General features: G+C 44.5%; 1 protein-coding gene across 2 annotated transcripts in view; it reads right to left on the bottom strand.

Moving 5' to 3' along the window:
* MARCO (macrophage receptor with collagenous structure) overlaps window positions 1-19206 on the bottom strand; it is a 202095-nt gene that overhangs the window by 16676 nt on the left and 166213 nt on the right. The window contains exon 13 of one of the 2 annotated variants that reach the window (XM_069224338.1): window positions 6445-9095. The exons of the other annotated variant lie outside the window; for it this stretch is intronic. Within the exon in view, the coding sequence (XP_069080439.1) occupies window positions 8962-9095 (134 nt within the window). The 3' untranslated portion in view covers window positions 6445-8961. Of the gene's footprint in view, window positions 1-6444; window positions 9096-19206 lie in introns of those variants that run through there. 2 annotated transcript variants of the gene reach the window in all.

The following is a 19206-nucleotide window of genomic DNA, read 5'->3' as shown; positions in this document are numbered from 1 at the left end:
GCATCCAAGTCACCAGGCCCACATCAAAGCTCACCGCAGAACAGGCCAGCCGCGTTGGCACCCCCAAACACTCCACCGGCCTCAGCTCCAGCACAGAAAATCTGTGCTATAGTGGGTATCCAGGTCCCCAGTCAGACACTGCACCTCCAATAGAAGGGCACTCTGCAGCTTCAGGCCTTCAGTAGGTCACCACATGTGGGGCAGCAGCACTGCCTCCAGGCCGCCTTACTCGTTGTCCAGCAGTTGGCCCAAAACTCCAAACAGGCACTCCAGGCAGCGCAGTGCAGGGTCTCCGGTGTGGTTTGACAGTCCCTCCTGGGCACCGCCTCGAGGGGAGCACCGTAGAGCCAGGCCGCGACCCCCCCCCAGCCATCCACTCGCTCGTGCCAGGGGCCACAGCCATCACAGTCCTCAGGTCCGTCCCCACCTCTTAGGGCTGAACCTGCGTTCCACACCGGGCCCGCTCCCCACGCGCCTCCGGACTGACGTAGTCCAGGCACCACCAACTGCAAATGGGGGCTAAAAATCCAAAGGACCGCGGGGACCGAAAAAGCCCCCGCAACCGAAGGGCCGCGGAAGCCCAGGAGGACACGCGGCAGCAGGGGACGCAAGAGCCGCGAGGGCCACGGCATGACCCAGCTGCCGACCAGGCCCTCGCACACACTCTCGCTCCCGGCTCAGCACGCTCGCCGGGAGCGGCCGCAGTCCTCCCCACCTCCTTGCCTCAGGAACGCGCGCGGGGGCGGAGGCCGACAACAGGCCCGCCCGTGCGGCGCCAGGCCACAGCACCGGCCACGGCCACGGCCACTCCCGCTGCACTCAAATCGTCACCGGGGCCCCCGGGGAGGCACCGGCCGGCCCGCCCTTGCCGCAGCCACCTGCAGGATTAATAAAACGAAGAATTGGCCCGAGGCCCGGCGGAGCCTCACTCGGTGTCGCCATCTTGCCCGGCGGCCAGGCCACGCCCCCCCATGATTGGCATATTTGATTTACTAGTAAGTCCCTAGTACAGTGCATGGTGTGTGCCTGTAACTCAATTGTTTCTATTGGGCCTGCAGCACTAATGGTGCCACCCACATGAGTAGCCCTGTCACTTTGTCTCAGGCCTGCCACGCAGTGCCTGTGTGTGCACTTTTAAGCTGCCATGTGGACCTGGCAAGTCCCAACTTGCCAGGCCCAAACATTCTACTTTTATTACCTGTAAAGTACCCATAAGGTAGGCCCAAGGCAGCCCCAAGGGCAGGGTTCAGTGTATTTAAAAGTTAGGACATGTGCTGTTGTGTTTTACATGTCCTGATAGTGAAATACTACTCATTTCATTTTGCACTATTGCAAAACCTATCTCTCCCATAGGGTAATATGAGGATTTACTTGAAATATGTTTTAAGTGTTTTTTCCCATTGGGAGCAGATAGAGATGTGGAGTTTGGGGACTCTGAACTCACAATTTTAAAATAATTGTTACAGTGAAGTTGGCTTTAGAATTGTAAGTTAGAAAATAAATGCCAATTGCAGAAAGTGGGCATTTTCTTGCTTAACCGTTCTGTGCCTCTGCCTGTGTGCTGAATACATGTATGGCTCAGGATGACAGAAAGGCTGTTTGTGTATTCACTCTAGACAGACACACAAAGGGAGATGAGGTTTAGCCCTGCACACCCTGGTGACCCATCACCAGGTTGATGGGTCTTTCTGAGCTAGAGTGGTTGGAAAAGCTGACACTTTGACCTGAATAGGGCGGTGCCTCTCCTCACACAAAGCAGTCTCCACCCTCCTGGAGTGTGTCTTGGGACAGGGTGGGGAAAGGCAGAGTCTTGTGCACTACAAAGACTTATCTTTGAAGTTTGCCTACTTCAAAGACTGAAATAGTAATAAGTGTGGCACCTCTGACACCACATAGAAAGAATTCTTCTGGACTGAGGATATTCTGCCAGGAAGAACAGCTAGATACAATAGGAGGGACTGCCACTCTGCCTTTTGCTTTGCTGTGCTGGCCTGCTGCTTGCTGCTTCTCTCTTGGGAGTGAAATGACTGGACTTTGCTTTCTACCTCCTGCTTTCCGAAGTTCTCCACAGGCTTGAACTGAGCTTGCTTCATGTTAAAAAGTCTCACAGACATCAAAGACTTCACCTGATACTGCCTGGGCTCTCTTGCTGAGAGCCATGACTTGTCAAGTGGTGCCAAATCCACTTCCTGGACCCTTGGAAGTGAGCTCTGATGCAACCAAGAAGAAACCAATTACATCAACTCAAGAGTGACTTCAGAACTGCCGCAGCTGTCTGACTCTGCACCGCTGCCTTCATCAGACTCATGGTCCCTGCCGAGTGCAACGACCGGGACCTACAACACAGGCCTGATGCCGCTGCAGCACCTCCAAAGTTCCACCACAGCATGAGTCCCGAGTGCCGTGTCCCTGACATCTGGGACACATGACTCTACTGCAGCACCCATAGTCCCGTGGTGTTATTGCGACACTGCAAAGTTGACGTCTCGCATCTTGACCTGCTGGATTCATCAAGCCAAGCAGGATGTAAGGAACCAATGCCTCACCATCGTCACTGCATCCCCTTCCCTGCTACTGTAAGGAACTGGCACCTCACCTCCCATGCCTAGCAGTAAGGAACCGACACTTCACCTCCCCGGTAGCGGTAAGGAATCAACAATGCACCTGCTCCAGCGTCGCTTTACCTCCCGACTCCATGCAACGTCTTTAAGTCCTCATCGTTTTTCAAGGTACGGTACCTGGGGTCAGTGCGACTCCATGACCAGCCCGCACTCCCTCAGGAGTGGCGTTGGACTGCTGCGAACCTCTCCGTCAAGACACCATGATAGCCCCAGTTGGAGCTAGTGTGTTTCTAAGTGCTTTACTAAAATGGAATCCTTGAAAAGTAGTACCTTTACTTGTGTATGTTGGATTTTTGTTGTTTCAGGCTTGTTTTAGTCAGCTAAATATTGACTCTTTTTCTAAATTGGTGTGGAGTACCTTTCTGGTGTTTTTACTGTGTTATTGTGTGTGTGTAGAAATACTTTACGCATTGCCTCTGACATAAACCTAACTGCTTAAGCCAAGGGGTGAGAAGGGGTTATCTTAGCTGTGTGACACCCTTACCCTGACTAGTTTGAGGGTCCCTACTTAAACAGTGTTCAAACCACTGCTAACTAGAGACCTCATTTCTAACAAATGCGCTATGTGCCTATCATTAAAAATATGCACCTTCTGAAAGAGTAGCAGAGTAGATCAATATCTGTTGTCATGGTCTGAAATTCTTTTAATAATGACCGTACCCTGTAGAAGCAATAGGTATTAGCGTTAATGGAGAATTTAAACATCCAACAAGATTTGATTGCGCCTCATTTACAGAATCTGACGCATCAGCCTGATGCATCAGATTTCTTGCACTGCCCTACGATCCCCTAATGATGCCATGGATGGGATGTATTTACAATACAGAGCTCCACGGTGCATGTTTTCACAGACGTGTCAGAAATTCTGATGCATCTGTTGGTGCTAAACTCACATTTTGATGGACCAGCATAAAAAAATAACGGTACTCCAGGAATCCGAGGAGGCCCTTATATAGAAAAGTCCTGCATCAATTTTACACCTGCTCTCAGCAGACTGCAAAATTCTGACGCAGTGAAGTCCCAGAATGATGCACTGAAATGCAAACTTCACTGCGTCAGTTCTGGTGGTGTCTCTTGTGGGACCGCATACACTGCATACTTTATGCCTGTCACAGGTATTATGTGATACAAGCATTTACAAACTGATGTATTTGGCCCAGTGCATCCATTTGTAAATCTGGAGCAGTGTAGAACACTACTAGCGCAACCGCTGTGTCAAAAAGAAAATGACTCAGCGCTTGTAAATGAAGCCCCGGTCCGATAGAAAAAAGTCCTTATGAATAATTGTTTCCTGGGAAGATAAGACAGTCAACAGTGAATCCCCTTTATTAAATGGTGGACATTCCTCTGAAAAGTAATCTAACAAATATCTCTCTAAGAGGGGTTGTAGGGAGACAGGGCTTTTTGACCTCCTTCCACTCTGATTAACACTGAGTGATGAAAAAATGTCCTGTTTCTCGAGAAATTGTCATAGGAAAGGCAAATACATATTCCACAAATGTCATTGCAGTTCGATCAGTTCCGGTTCTTCCACACATCTGTCCTGGCAATCTTTTTCACCTTGCTCATCACCCCCCTCCTAAGTGGCAACCTCCCTCGCTTCTTTTTTTGAAAGTGGGTATCTTGTTTTGGAGCTGTTGGTAAAACTTGATTAATAATGCATTGTATAACTGCAAGGGGGGAGCTTGATGAGAAGAACAGGTTTATGATGGAGAGACTCTTGAACATAATGCCTTTCACAAGAAGGCTTGCAAGGGTGCATTTTCAGAAGTGCAGGAAAACTCCATTCAGCAGGAATCCTCACAAGAAACTGGCAGTCGCTTCTTGCAACTGCTCTCTTTCTAAGACAATGAACTTATTTGCCACCAGTAGCTCGTGCGATATCTGTCATATTTGAGACAGGAAGAATGGCCAGCTCCTGGCTTAATCGTGGGTCAAGAATATTCCAATACGTTGCCTGAATGCGTTAAAGAGATAATTTTGCTTGAATATTTGGGACTACTAAAACCAGCCCTTCAAATCCATAACTGTGCAACTACTATGAACTATCTGCCCATCGTTGCCACCTTGCAGCACATGAGCCAGCCAGCTCCTGGTATTTATATTGTCAGCGGGACCACTGGGGCAGGAACCTTTGCCTACAGAGAAATGCATTGATCTGCAAAATTTCCGGAAACAGCTAGAGCGCAATCATAGTGAAACTCTAACACACAGCAAGAGATAATGTTCTTGAGGATGACCCTCCAAGAACAAAGCTGCTCAAAATACCGATGACTTCACAGGCCATCTGACCGCTTTGTGTTTAGATTAGAATAGGTGTACAACTTCTTCTTCCCTTATCTCTTCATGCTGCATACTGGTATTTGCTCTTTTGCGTTTTGCCATTTTTTATGTACGCACGTACTTCACATTGTTGTTCATTTGTCACTGTATGATCAAGTTTCAGCACTAATCACGATTTCTGCATTTCCTTCCAACTGATATCCTTAAATAAATAATCCTATAGGTGATGTGTGTTGGCTGCTTCGGTTGTTGATTTAGATACTACATTGACTGGAATCGGTGATTTATTAGTCTCAAAAGGTACACTGGGGCCGTTATAAATTATTGAATGATACTCCTGCAGCGAACCATTGCTGTCTGTTTAATAAATGCCCTGGTTTCCGTAGGGCATTTAGATGATCTTCTTACGTGTTAACTACCAAAGGAATCTTGGGATCCTAGCAATGGTTTGCAAGTGCTTCCTAAGTCGCAGAGCATTGATTCATATCCTTGCGAGTTGCAATAACCCATGGCCAAAATTTATGACAAAGTGGCGCAGCACCGTGCTGCGCCAAAAATAGTAGCGCCCTGCTGCACCACTTTTGAAACACAGAGTTGTGCCGTATTTGCAGCAATACAGCATACCCCTGTGTTTCCCTCTGTGCCGGTGCTAAATTATGCTGCCTGCGCCAACGAAGACATCCTGAAGTGTCTGAATTAAGGGGATTGATTGTTTATGTGCAGGAAGGTGTTCCTTCCTGCACATAAACAATCTACAAAGGAGATTTGGCACTTCTATGTGTGCTGCATAATGCAGCACACACAGAAGTTCCGAAGTGCCGTTTTGGAATGATTGTTTATGTGCAGGAAGGGATACTTTCCTGCACATAAATAATCATTCATGGCCTTTTATTCCTTCTATGTGTGCTTCAAAGTATTCCTCCTCCTTGTGCCATGCTAACGCCACCCCTGGGGTTGTGTTAGTTGTTGGCGCTGCCTCAGATTTACGCCTTCTTGTAAATCTGGGGCAGCATCAAAAGCAATGGGTGTTGCAGTTTAACGCTCTCAGCAACACCAATTGCACGCCCCTCTGATGCAGAAAACTGCGTTGGGGGCCATATTTACAAGGAGGTGTTAAGCCACAAAAAGTGGTTTAAAGCCTCCTTGTAAATATAGTGCAGTGAAAAGCACCACCTGAGCATCACTGAAAGTGACGCTCCAGTGGCGCAAGGCCCTTGTAAATTTGGCCCTAAATGTCTCTTCCTAGGGATTCGAACGGGGTGAATTGGTGGTTATTTGCATGTTACAGAGACATGTGCTACTCACGTTGTCTCTTTTGTACTTTGTGACTGTGGTTTTTGCACTCCCAAAGCTTGCAATTTTTCGTACTTCAGGCTTAAAGAGAGGAACATTCTTTGTTACCTCTGTTCCAGTTTTCTGGTTGAGGCTCCTCTGCTCCTTGAACCTGACTTAGCGCTATAGCACATAAATAAATGATCTGATAAAAGCATCTTATTAGGTATTTTGAAATGTGAGAATTTTTAAATTAAAACAATGCATGTCTCTATAAGCGTTTTTATTTATTAGAAATCGAGTGTATAGATGAAATAGACAGGCACATTAATTCCTTGGTTTTATTTATTACACCTCCATATTCAAGCCAACAAATAGTGTCACCAAAGTTCAGTGACAGTTAACTTAAAACGGTTTTCCACCCTGCTCCTCTGCTGACCTTATTTTTTAAATTAAGGTGCAGTAAAAAAATGACAAGCATATGCACAATTTAAATTGTTACAAATCTCTTCTGGTTTTACTGAAAGTGCTCAAATGAAGTCAGTCAAGCAATAAAGCTACTGAACACCCTTAAGGTAAAAAGACTAAAAACTGCATGTTACTAGAGAGTTGTACAGGTTTTTCCTGTAAAGTTTGCAACGGTTTGAGAAGTTTGTGAAATTTACAATGAGAGAAAACAACTGGAACAAAGTATTGCTGTAAAGATCTAGGGGCATATTTATACTCCGTTTGCGCCGGAATTGCGTCGTTTTTTTTTACGCAATTCCGACGCAAAACTAACTCCATATTTATACTTTAGCGTTAGACGCGTCTAGCGCCAAAGTCCATGGAGTTTGCGTCATTTTTTATCGTGGACACCTACTTTGCGTTAATGAGATGCAAGGTAGGCGTTCACGTCTAAAAAATTGACTCTGAGGCATGTGCGTCGTATTTATACTCCTGGGCAAAATTCACGCCCGGGAGTGGGCGGGTCAAAAAAAATGACGTCTACCCTCGTTAGCGTCATTTTTTAACGCCTGCTCAGGGCAGGCGTTAAGGGACCTGTGGGCTCGGAAGGAGCCCAGAGGTGCCCTCCCATGCCCCCAGGGACACCCCCTGCCACCCTTGCCCACCCCAGGAGGACACCCAAGGATGGAAGGACCCATCCCAGGAAACTTAAGGTAAGTTCAGGTAGGTATTTTTTTTTTTTTTTGGGTGGCATAGGGGGGCCTGATTTGTGCCCCCCTACATGCCACTATGCCCAGGGGACATAAGTCCCCTGGGCATGGCCATTGGGCAAGGGGGCATGACTCCTGTCTTTGCTAAGACAGGAGTCATTTCAATGGGGGTTGGGAGTGAAAAAAAATGACGCAAATCGGGTTGAGGCGAAAAATTTGCCTCAGCCTGACTTGCCCCATTTTTTGACGCCCAAACTCCATTTTCCCCTACGCCGGCGCTGCCTGGTGTACATCGTTTTTTTCCACGCACACCAGGCAGCGCCGGCGGCTAACGCCGGCTAACGTCATTGATTAAATACGGCGCCCGCATGGCGCTTCAGAATGGCGTTAGCCGGCGCTAATGTTTTTGACGCAAAACTGCGTTAGCGCAGTTTTGCGTCAAAAAGTATAAATATGGGCCCAAGTTTTTTAGAAATGTTTTGTTACAAAATGCTAAATGCTTGCACAATTGAAATTTTGTGAAGGTCAAAGTTTGTAAACTTCACAATTTTGTTACGTTAAAACGATACCCCCCTCCCTCCCCCACCGTAGGATGTGATGAGGGACCCAGGCGTTTCCCAGATTGCACAGATATTCATTGGTCTTGGGCTAAATGGGGCACCCTGAAAGGTTAACACCCCACACTGCAGAGGCTTGTTCAGGAAAACAAAGTGACTTTCCAGAGTGTTTAACTAGTTAATATTCCATGCTATTGAACACACTTTGCAAGGCCTACAATGGCATGGCTTCGAGGATGAGGGGAGCCCCCCAAAACTGGAACCCAGGAGGGAGCAAGGGCCCCGTTACGCCCCTGGCATGAGCCTATTTTTCCTAGAACTCAAATGTTCTACAATGTCAATGAGCCTTCTGTAGGCCTGATCTATTGTCAAATCAATACCTTCCTGTGAGAGTTCTTTTTTTTTTCAGCAATGTTAGCATGGCTTTGCTGAAAACTCATCTAATCTAGAAGTATGCCCCCTCTATGGGTTTAGCAGACCACAGAAGAGCTACTCCATTTAAACACATTTCCACCTGTGGACGTTGGCAAGTATTCAAACCCACATGAGACACTTTAACTCACACTGTTACATTTACATCCCACTATCACGAAACAACAGTGATTCCGAGGCTAAGAAGTAGTTGCTGGAACTCTGTGGACTTGAAAAAAAGAATGTCTGGAGCTTTTCCTAGCAGCATTTTTACAGTAATCCACTTACATCTTTACCATATTGAGAAAAATACATTGCACAAAGACATTATTCCAACAGAGTAAACACGAATTTAAAAAGGAGAGACTTTAAGCGGCTTGAGCAGATTGAAGGACAGCAGATATTTTTTCGACGCATTAACAAGAATTATATGTTAATTCATATTTATACACATCGTAGAATAATTACAAATATGCGTTACAGTATTCTCCATTAGTGAAAGTAATATTCCAGAACAAATAATGAAAAAATGCTAGTGAGCTTGGTTATGGAGCCATTCAACTTGGATTTTTTAAAGTTCTCTAGTAAGTATTGATTTGTGGGACAAAAAGTCTCCTAGCCCCCAGTTTTTATAGAAATTAAGTGCAGACTGTCCATAAGTTAAGTGGCACATTGGACACCAGCGTCTTCATTGTGATTACAGTTGTGGACTCCCAATTGACTTTTTGGACAATCGAAGATTGATGATTCCTGTCCAGTGCATTTCACATCATCTAGCCACACTTTCCCTGAACCTGTTAATGATAATTATAACAACACATGAGATGTTGTATTGAAAATGTTTCAAATATCATAGAAGCCATATTAACGAAAACCACAAATCTGAGAAGAGCATAGTTCTATTAAATAACAGGTGGAAGGCTCTGTCTTTGTGAACAGGGTGTTTAAAATGAACTTCCCACTCGCCATCTTCTCTGACGTTGCTGGCTCAAAGAGGAGTGGGTGAGATGAATTCAGTCTGCATAGTAAGGGATCTGGTGCAAGTGTTTCCAGGGGAGTTTTTACTGGGTTCCCCACCCTGGGACTAGATTACATAGATTGTACTGGCCACGCTACAATTTTGTAATAACATTTGCAACACGAGGGCCTTATTTAAAGTTTGGTGGGTGGAATATTCCAGCAAAACATGACGGATATTACAAATGTCATTGAATGTAATGCACATATAGGGCCAGATTTACTAAGAACTTGCACTGTACTTGTGTGACTCACGTTGACATAAGGCAGCAGAAGTGGTGAAATGACATTTATAAAGCCATGCAAATCGAGAAATGTGTGAGTTTCCATAATTTCCATCATTGCTAACAATGCAAGGCAGCACCCTGCTCTACCTTGAGTTACCTTGTGTCAAGTAGGTGTTACATGGGAGCACTATGGACGGACCCGGGCATCCACCCATGCATTTTGATGTAATCCTAGATTTACTAAAGTCAATAAACTTGGGTTTGTGCCAAAATGGTATGCCTACCTGATAGATGCATAAACAGGAGAAATATTGTTATTTCGCTTTGTTACTTCCTCTTTCCAGGTGTGCAGCATTCCGCAGTACACATTGAAGGTGGAATATGATTATAAGGATTATCAGACACTAAAGTAGCTTGAGTGAGGTAATACTTTTCAGAGGTTATCACTCTACTATGTCAAATACATAATCTACTACATGAATTTATGGTGAAAATTGTGTTTTTCCTGGAAAATGTGGTGATTCTGGTTACACATTTTTATCTCTCTATTACAAGCATTGAAACTATAAGCAGTGAAACTATCAGGATAAATCTTACACTGGATTAGAACAACTGACTCACAAAGGAACCTACAATTCCATTAAACAGAGGTTATTTTGGATGAACAACCTTGTGAAGGCTTTGATACCAAAAATGCAACTGAAAAATGCTACTGAAATTTATGTCAAGACCTGAGGTTCAAATTACCCATGTTTAATTAAATAGCAACCAGGAAAGTTTACATTTTGAAAGCATGAACAAAACTAAAATTTCAAGGTCCAGCACTCTCTGGGATAAAACTACCAATTGAGGTACACAGGTATACCAGTAACATCTTATAAATAGGTGAGTCAATGCTAGTCTCTCTTCTTTCTTGCTACTTCTGGAGTCAGAGATACGTGTTTTCTATCACTTTACAGTTAATATTGTTGTTTTATGGCTATTTTAATCTGTAATTTTTTTTAACAAAGCGCATGCATGTTCAACTTTGTAGCACTTATAAAGGAGGCTTTCGTTAGCTTTTTTTGCCCCTGAATTATCTTAACACTTTTTGTTGGGATGTTACCTACTGGAAGGCCTGAATTTCATAGTCTTTTCCCTCAGGGTGACGGGCATCACAACTTTAGTTGTGACTTTGTTTATATTTATATTGTCTTCGGAGCTCTCATGTCTTAACCCCCTGGGTGCCTTTGTTGGCAAATGGCCGACACCACACTACCTCTCCAGTGCGGGTGTCACCATTAGCCAACAGTGGGGAGGTAAATAAAGCATTTTATTGCATTTTAAACTCAGGCTCCTCAGGAAGGTCCTGGAGCACCTTGAGTGCTTTTTTAATGTTACTGTAATTACAATTAGCACACAGGGTTCATTTTACTTTAACTGCATCATTGCTCTCGGGGCATAGCTCAGCCCTCCAAGCAGTGATAAGGGTGGGAGAGGTATCGCTGTAAAGAGGAAAATCTCCCTTCTCCAATGTTACCTGTTCCAAGTGATTCCCTGCTTGGGGATTACCACAAGAAAGTCGTCACCAAGCAGGGATCCACCGCTAGGCACTAGACACGGAGGGAGCGACCCCTCAAGCAAGGGATTGTGCTCCCAGCATCTTTAACTATAGCAGTCTTTCTGCTGCCGGGGGTGAATGGGGGTACTTACCCTTGATCTGCCTGCTAGACATCAGGAAAAGTATAGGGAAGGGGGTTAACATGGGCATGGCCATGTCCCGCTTCATTTAAATGGGACATCAGTCTCTCTACCCACCCAGGGGGTCAAAGAGGGTAATTAACCCTGATCTTCCCCCCCTGTGGCGACTGAAAGCCCACTAAACTCAGGGAAAGCATTTATTTGTAAATATAGACATAAGGGCTCCCCACCATGAGCATTGCAATGCGCCAACCCCAATGAAATGAGGCACTTGTCTTTCATGCCCGAGGGGCAGATGGGGATAGTTACCCTTGACTAGCCTTCTCAGGGGGCAGAAAGCCCATTAAATGCCAGGGGAAGCATTTATTTTATACATGGGGATGGGGACTGCCCACCATGCACATGGTCAAGCCCCTACCCCATTTAAATGGGGCATCAGTCTTTCTGCACCCCCATGGGGCAAATGGAGCAATTATCCCCGATCTGTCCCCTCCACCCCCCAGGATGGCAGAAAGCCCACTAGATACCAGGGATTTTGGTTAAAGAAATAATGGAATGGGGATGCCAGCCATGCATACATAATAACATTTTAGAAGAGGAAGTGGAAGATTCTAACAAAATAAACTAGAGAATGTATTTCCCCCTTTGACTTTTATTGAAAGATAAGCAATTTCATGTGGGAGACTGCCAAAATAAAAGCAATTTTTTGCTTCACAAATCGGGAGTCTCCCACCTGAATTAAGTCTATTGGCATGTATGACCATGGAGATGGCCATGCCCCTTTCTGACTCCCCTCGGGGCAAATTATGGCAGGTACTCCTTATATGCCCACTAAACACTAGGGACAGGATTCATTTAATATGATTTGGGGGGAGAGCCCCCCCCCCCAGGCATGGGTCAGTGCTCCACCCCACCTCGGGCCCAATAGACTTGCGTCCCCTTCTGTGGGGTGGATTGGGTATTCAACGCCCAGTCCCAGACAGTTTTAAAACTAGACATCCTGTGGAGTCCAAGGTGGTGCGCTTCACCTGGATTCCACACCATTTTCTAACCCACAATACCCTGTAAGCGTCAATCTTTGACTAAAAACACACATTTCCCTCACATTTTTGTAAGGAAAGCTTCTGTAATCTTTGGGGAGTCAGAACGTTCCTATCACACAGCATGGCCTCAAGTCTCTCAATAATAAATGGTAACTATTGTGGGTGGGCCAAGCGATCTTGGCTAAAAAGGCTTGAAAGCGCTATGTAGTAGGTCAGCAATAGGAGTAGCTGCATTTGGGGCTGTGCTTGGCTGCCACCCATGTAAACCTACAGACCACAGACATTTTTAAAATCTAGACACCTAGAGGATTCCAGGGTGATGTGCTTTGCGTGGATCCTATGAGGTTTTCTTGCCCACAATGCCCTGCACAGCTCAAACTGTGCCTCAAATCACACATTTTCCTTACATTTTTGTGATGGAACTTTTCGGATCTGCAGGAATCCACAAAATTTCTGACACCCAGCTTTGCCCACTCGAGTCAATATAAATGCTGCACCACTTGTGTGGGTAGGCCTAGTGTCAACAGTAGGAACATATCAAACTGAGGTAAATGGAAGTCCTCCTTCATGGGAACCCACTGGCCATGGTTAGATCCGTTAGGCCCAGCTACACAAGTGGCATAGTGTTTTTATCAGCACATGCACAATTATGCTGAGTGTTAGGAATTGTGTGGAATCTTGAATATTCCAAAGCCCAGTGAGAGCCATGCAAGTAACCCCACCCTGGATTTCCCAGGTTTTTAGTTTTAAAAAATTTGCAAGTTTACTCGGTTTCCATTGGTGCCATCTGAGTTAGGGTTCACAAATCCACAACTACCCACTTGCAAAAAAAGGGTCAGTTTTGAGTGGTTAAATATTGCATTTTGGGCCATTTTCTATTGCAGACACTATGGGGGTCATTCTGACCCCCGCCCGCCTGGCGGGAACCACCAGAAGACCGTACCGCGGTCAAATGACCGCGGCGGTCATTCTGAGTTTCCCGCTGGGCTGGCGGGCAACCGCCAGAAGGCCGCCCGCCGGCCCAGCGGGAAAGCCCCTTCAACAATGAAGCCGGCTCCAAATGGAGCCGGCGGAGTTGAAGGGGTGCGACGGGTGCAGTGGCAGGGGCCCCACGACACCCGTTCCTGCCATCCTGTTTCTGGCAGTGAAAACCGCCAGAAACAGGATGGCGGGAAGGGGGTCGGAATCCCCATGGCGGCGCTGCTTGCAGCGCCGCCATGGAGGATTCCTATGGCCAGGGGAAAACCGGCGGGAAACCGCCGGTTTCACTTTTCTGACCGCAGCTTTACCGCTGCGGTCAGAATTGGCCAGGAAGCACCGCCAGCCTGTTGGCGGTGCTTCCGCGGTCGTTGGCCCTGGCGGTCCATGACCGCTAGGGTCAGAATGACCCCCTATGTCTATCCACAGAAGTGAAGTACCATTTTTATTGGGAGACCTGGGGGAAAGCTGGGTTGAAGGAAGGAAGTTTCTGTCTCACCCCCAGGTTCCAGAAGTTTCTGTCATAGAAATATGAGGAAATGTGTTTTTTTTAACTAAGATCTGAGGTTTTGCAATGGATTCTGGATAAAAAAACTAGTGAGAGCCACACAAGTCAGCCAAGGATTCCTCAAAGTGTCTAGTTTTCAAAAATGTACAAGTTTGCTAGGTATCCATAAATGTCGGCTGAGTTAGGGCCCTTTCTTCCACAACTACCCACATTGGAAAAAAGGGTCAATTTTCAGTGGAAAAATGTGATGCGTCCATGTTGTGCTATGGCCAGTTTCCTGTCACTGGCACTAGGACTACCCACACAAGTGAGGTATCTTTTTTATCGGAAGACGTGAGAGCATAAAATATTAAAACATATGTTATTACCATTTAAATGTTGCTGTATTTGTGTCTTCTAGATTTAAGTCTGTGTTTAATAACAAAGACATTTTTAAACTCCATATCTTATACCCATTTCAGAAATGCATAGATTTCCTTGATACCCATTTTCACTCTACATATTTCACTATATGAATTGGTCTATACTCAGTACACAATGAAAAACCATTGCACAGTGTAACCCAGGTCTTGGTTCTGGGTACCTTGGGGTCTTGGAGAACGTACAATCTGTAAACATTCTTGCAACCAGAAAGGTCTACTGGATGTATTAGTATATTTCTTTAGTAAATCAGCCATCATGACAAAAAGTTATAGATGAAAACTTTGTCACAAATAGCTGTTTTCCCTGCTCATTTTTAATAATTCTTAATTTCAACAGTTATCTTCTTCAGTGAAATTTTGAGGCATCTACACATGTGAGCCCTTGATTAATTTGGAATGTTGTCTACTTTCCAGAAATATTTAGCTTTCCTGATGCACCCGTGGGTTTCACACGTGTTTCCACCAGCAACTGGAAGTAGGCTGAGGGCACAAAAATAGGAAAAATGTGAAAACTGTGGAAAAAAAAAGTTTTTTTATTCGGCTCTACATGTTCCTGAAAGCTGTCATGATAGTCATTTTAGCACAGCAAACTGTTTGTTAATGCAATTTTGTATGAACAACATTGAGACACTCTCATCTGGAGCACTATTTTGCTATTTTTACCCCAAAAATCAGAATGTTGCTATATTTTGCCTATTTTCTTGGTCCCCTCCAGGTGAAACCACAAGTCTTGGATAAAATTACAATCCCCAGGATGATGGAAAAACAGAACACAGATTTTGTGAGTTTAGCATCCTCCCTAGCCTGGGTACCTGCCAATGAATATACCACACACCGTTCACCAGTGGCCAAGTGATGTTGAACTGTAAGCGCACAGGATAGAACTCAAGACAGTTTTGAGGTCAAGCTTTTCCTCTGCAACAGGCTGAACAGCTTTCTCTAACGTACTCATGAAACGTTCAACAAGGCTTTTAACCTGTGGTCGAAGTGGTGTGCTCTTCTGATGCTTCATACAAAACAACTTGAAAAATTCTCTGAATTCTCAAATAATGAAAGGAAGGCCATTGTCAGGTTTTAAATACGTAGGAAGGCCCCATGTCACAAAGATGCCATCTAATCTCTCAATGACACTTTCCTCAGTGATAGATGAGAGATCTTCAAATAATGGAAAGCAAGAGTATTCATCCACAATCACCATCAGGTGATGTCCATTGTCAAGTGCACTGAAAAAGTCAACAGCAAGTCTTTCCCATGCATGCTTTGGCAAAACTGACATATTTAAGGGGTGTTGAATGGTTTTCAATGACAGGCTTTTGCATAGACGACAGGCCTGCAACTCCCTTTCAACTCGTTTATCTACATGAGGGAACCAGGCTCGAGCTCAGAGAGCTTCTTTACTGGAAATGATTCCACAATGTCCTTCATGGACCGCTTCAATTATCTGTTGTCACAGAATCTCTGGAATGACAATTCTTGACCCCCTCAGGAAAATGCCTTTTGTCAGGAACAGTTCATGTTTGACAGTTTTATACTTCTGGTATTCACTGTCACAGGTAAGAGGTTGAGTATGTTTGTTCCATCACTGATGTGTAATAAGGTATTTCAGTTTTAACATGTCACTAACTTTACTCGTGGCAGTGATAATTTGTTCTAACAAAATGAGAGCTGGTGTGTTTGATTTCATAATGACGTTTATGTAGGCCTCAGGTATCTTCATGGGTTACCTTGAAACTGTATAGGCACTCTGGAAAAGTAGTTGGCAGGGTGTTGATCTTTCCTGGGATGATGCACAATTGTGTGGTTATACTCTTGTAATCGTAAAACCCAACATTTAAGGCATCTTAGCTTTTGGATTGTTAAAAATGATTAGCAACGCTTGATGATCTGTCTCAAGTGTGAAAGGTTTTCTGTGCATGAACACATAGAGATGTTCATAAGCCCATACCACTGCTATACTTTTTTTCAGATTGTGAATAAGTTCATTCAGTGTGAGACAAACTTTTGTTTGCATAACCCACAATATGTCTTCGAGCATTTGGCTGTCCACTGTGCTGTGCAAGGATAGCACCTTACCAAATGAGCTTGCATCAACAACTTCTGTATGTAACTTTGAATCGAAATATGCCATTTTAGTAGCATTTTCAATAGCATATTTGATTCTCTGAAAATGTTGCTCACAGGCATGTGACCAGTGAAATGAAACTTTCCTTTTCGTCAACTCTCTCAATGAAGCACTCACAGTACCAAAATATTTGTAAATATCTGGAACAGTAACTGGCCACGCTAAGTAATGAACGTAACATGGAAACATCTTGTGGGGGGACTGGCATTTGACATCGCTTATATTTTTTAGCTGGATCTGGTATTATGCCCCATCATCAAAGATAGAATTTTAACTTTGTGTTATTGAATTCACATTTCTTGATATTTAGTGTTAAACGTACAACAAGAAGTAAATAACACATTTGCCTGACATGTTTGCTGTCTTCCTTCTGTGTAGCTTCAAAAACGAATATGTCATTGCTGTAGTTGAAAGCATTAACAACAGGCTGTATAATACTTCTAATGACACCTTGAAAAATCTCTTAGCTGACGACACACCAAAACTAAGGGGGTCATTACGAGTTTGGCGGCACCAATGTGGGATAGCCAAACTCACGGGGAAAACGCCACTGCCATTGCGGTGGTGTCACCCCCCTGCCCTATTACAAGGTCTCCGCCAGCCTGACCTGGCTGACCAGAGGAAACTTGAAATAGAGTGTTCCCCTCCCCCAAGTCAGACGGGTGGAAACACAGCTACAAGATAGCACTCTGCTTCCTTAAAGGAGCTGAGTGCTATCTCGTAGCACAGAGGGGGCTGACCAGCACCCTCGGAATGCGCTTTGTCTACAAAGCATTCCAATGGTGCCTGGCAGGGTGGTCCCCGGGACTTGTTCTACACCAGCCTTCTGATAGTGGGACAATGGCCATGAAAAGGCTGGCGGAGAACACGGTTGTAATGAGCAGGACAGTGCTGAGTTCAGCGTCACCCTGACTGATTACAACCAAGACCGTTGTCACTGTGAACCCCGCCGGGAACTGCTGTCTTTAGGCGGGTCTGCCCTCCTAACTCTTAGTGTGGTGGTTGATCCGCTGCAGTCAATTCCAGTCCGACCGTCACCGTGAGGCTGGTGGTCCTAGGACTGCCATCTTCATAATAAGGCTATTAATCTTTTGTATCAAAACAGACCGATATGTGTAGAAAAGCTTGTAATGTACCTGCAGTTATCTTTGAGTCCCACAGGATGATATCCATTATTTAAATCAAGGCAAGAGAAGACCTTCGCACCATTCAATTGTGCTATCATGTCAGCAATGTGCAGACCTGGATGTTGTTCTCTTTCAACTGCCTTGTTTGCATGGCCCATATCCACGCAGATGTGTATAGCTCCTTCACTCTCCTTTTAGTCACTATCACTATTGGAGAAACCCATGGCGTCAGACCAGTAGAACGCTCAGTGATGTCATGCTTAAGTAATGATTCGAGTTCTTTTTAAACATGTTCTTGTAAATTAAATGCAATTCTTCTGTGTCTTTTGAGCAACAGCACGGACATCCGTAAGTTTTCCTAACCCACAAAATACTGAAGGAAACTGGGCTACTATTTTGTGATGAGCATTTATATTCTAGTTCACTGGGACAAGTCCCATATTAGCAGCTGGGCTGAAACTGACTAAACAGGCACTTGACACTACACCTTGAAGTAGGTGAATGGCCACTTGCACTTTTGTTTTTAATAGCCGCTGCGAATGAACCTTTACTTTTCAAGGGTGTCAATGCAGCCTGTGTGTACTCTGGTTTTTGACGACGTCAGGCGTGGTAATGGACTTAGTTCATTATCTTTTTCCACAGGCATAACATTTATTGACACTCCACTAGCGATGATGAAAGGTATGGAACAGCCATCTATTTTCAGTGTAATGTTCTATTATCAGTGTAATGTTTGCACAGTGTTTGAATGACTGTTGTTTTTTCATGTTGACTTTTCTTTGACTGGTATTTTTCTTCACATGAGGTCAGTCCAACATGTGTGCATTTTTCAGATTTAAACATTGATACTGCACAATCATCCCCTTCACTTTCACCTTCTTCACTTGATTTTGATCCTGACAAATTTTTTGACAATGGTTTAAATGATGATCGACTTAAATGATGTTGTCGCTTGTCCTTGTGGGCGTGCGTCGAGGGTCACTTCTGGAACATTCACTAGACCTTTTTGTTTTCTCACCGTGAGGCACTTACTTATTCCATCACCTTGCAAACAGTTACAAACTGATTCTCTTTACCACATCCTCTGTATATCTGTCCAATGGTGGCACATTTACCTTAGTTTGAAAATGACAACCCACATCTGAAACACAGCTTCTTTTTCTGTGGAGACATTACCTTGTGTCCTTTAGCTTTGAATTCCTGCTTGTTTTTCATGTTCATGACTGACTCACTTTTGGAACCTCCGGCCTCCATGTTAGCAGCTTATTGAACAGCATGCTCTTCAGCTCTTCCAGCCATGAGGACTCAGTCCAGACAAAGATTTTCTCTTAGCTTTTGTGATGTGAATGAATCTGACAGGCATCCGTCAATAACTATGAGACCTGTTGCTTCTTTATCTTACAATTTACTGAATCTGCAGTGCAGTGAGCATATCCAATCTCTCATCAAACTCATCTATGGCTTCACCAACTCTTTTTGTCATTCTTGACTGGAAATGTTCCTTTTATAATCTACAGCCAGCATTGGATTTATTTTGAGATTCAAGGCTTCTTTAATTTGAGAATACATAACTTCATTGGTCATGTTTTTGTCATATGTTCTTCTAGCGCATCAAGTAAATCATCAATTGTCTCTATCCAGGCAGTCCATCTATCACCAATATATTGTTTTTTAGTGATTTCCAAGCGTGGTGGTGATTTCAAGAAGGTGCAGCATTATAACTGTTCCCATGATTAGCTGACACTGAGACTGCAGCGCTCCCCAGCTCCACCTGTTAGTCT

This window comes from Pleurodeles waltl, chromosome 3_1 (assembly GCF_031143425.1).
Source record: "Pleurodeles waltl isolate 20211129_DDA chromosome 3_1, aPleWal1.hap1.20221129, whole genome shotgun sequence".
NCBI classification, from domain to species: domain Eukaryota; kingdom Metazoa; phylum Chordata; class Amphibia; order Caudata; family Salamandridae; genus Pleurodeles; species Pleurodeles waltl.
This window is presented reverse-complemented; position numbering and strand designations above follow the sequence as displayed.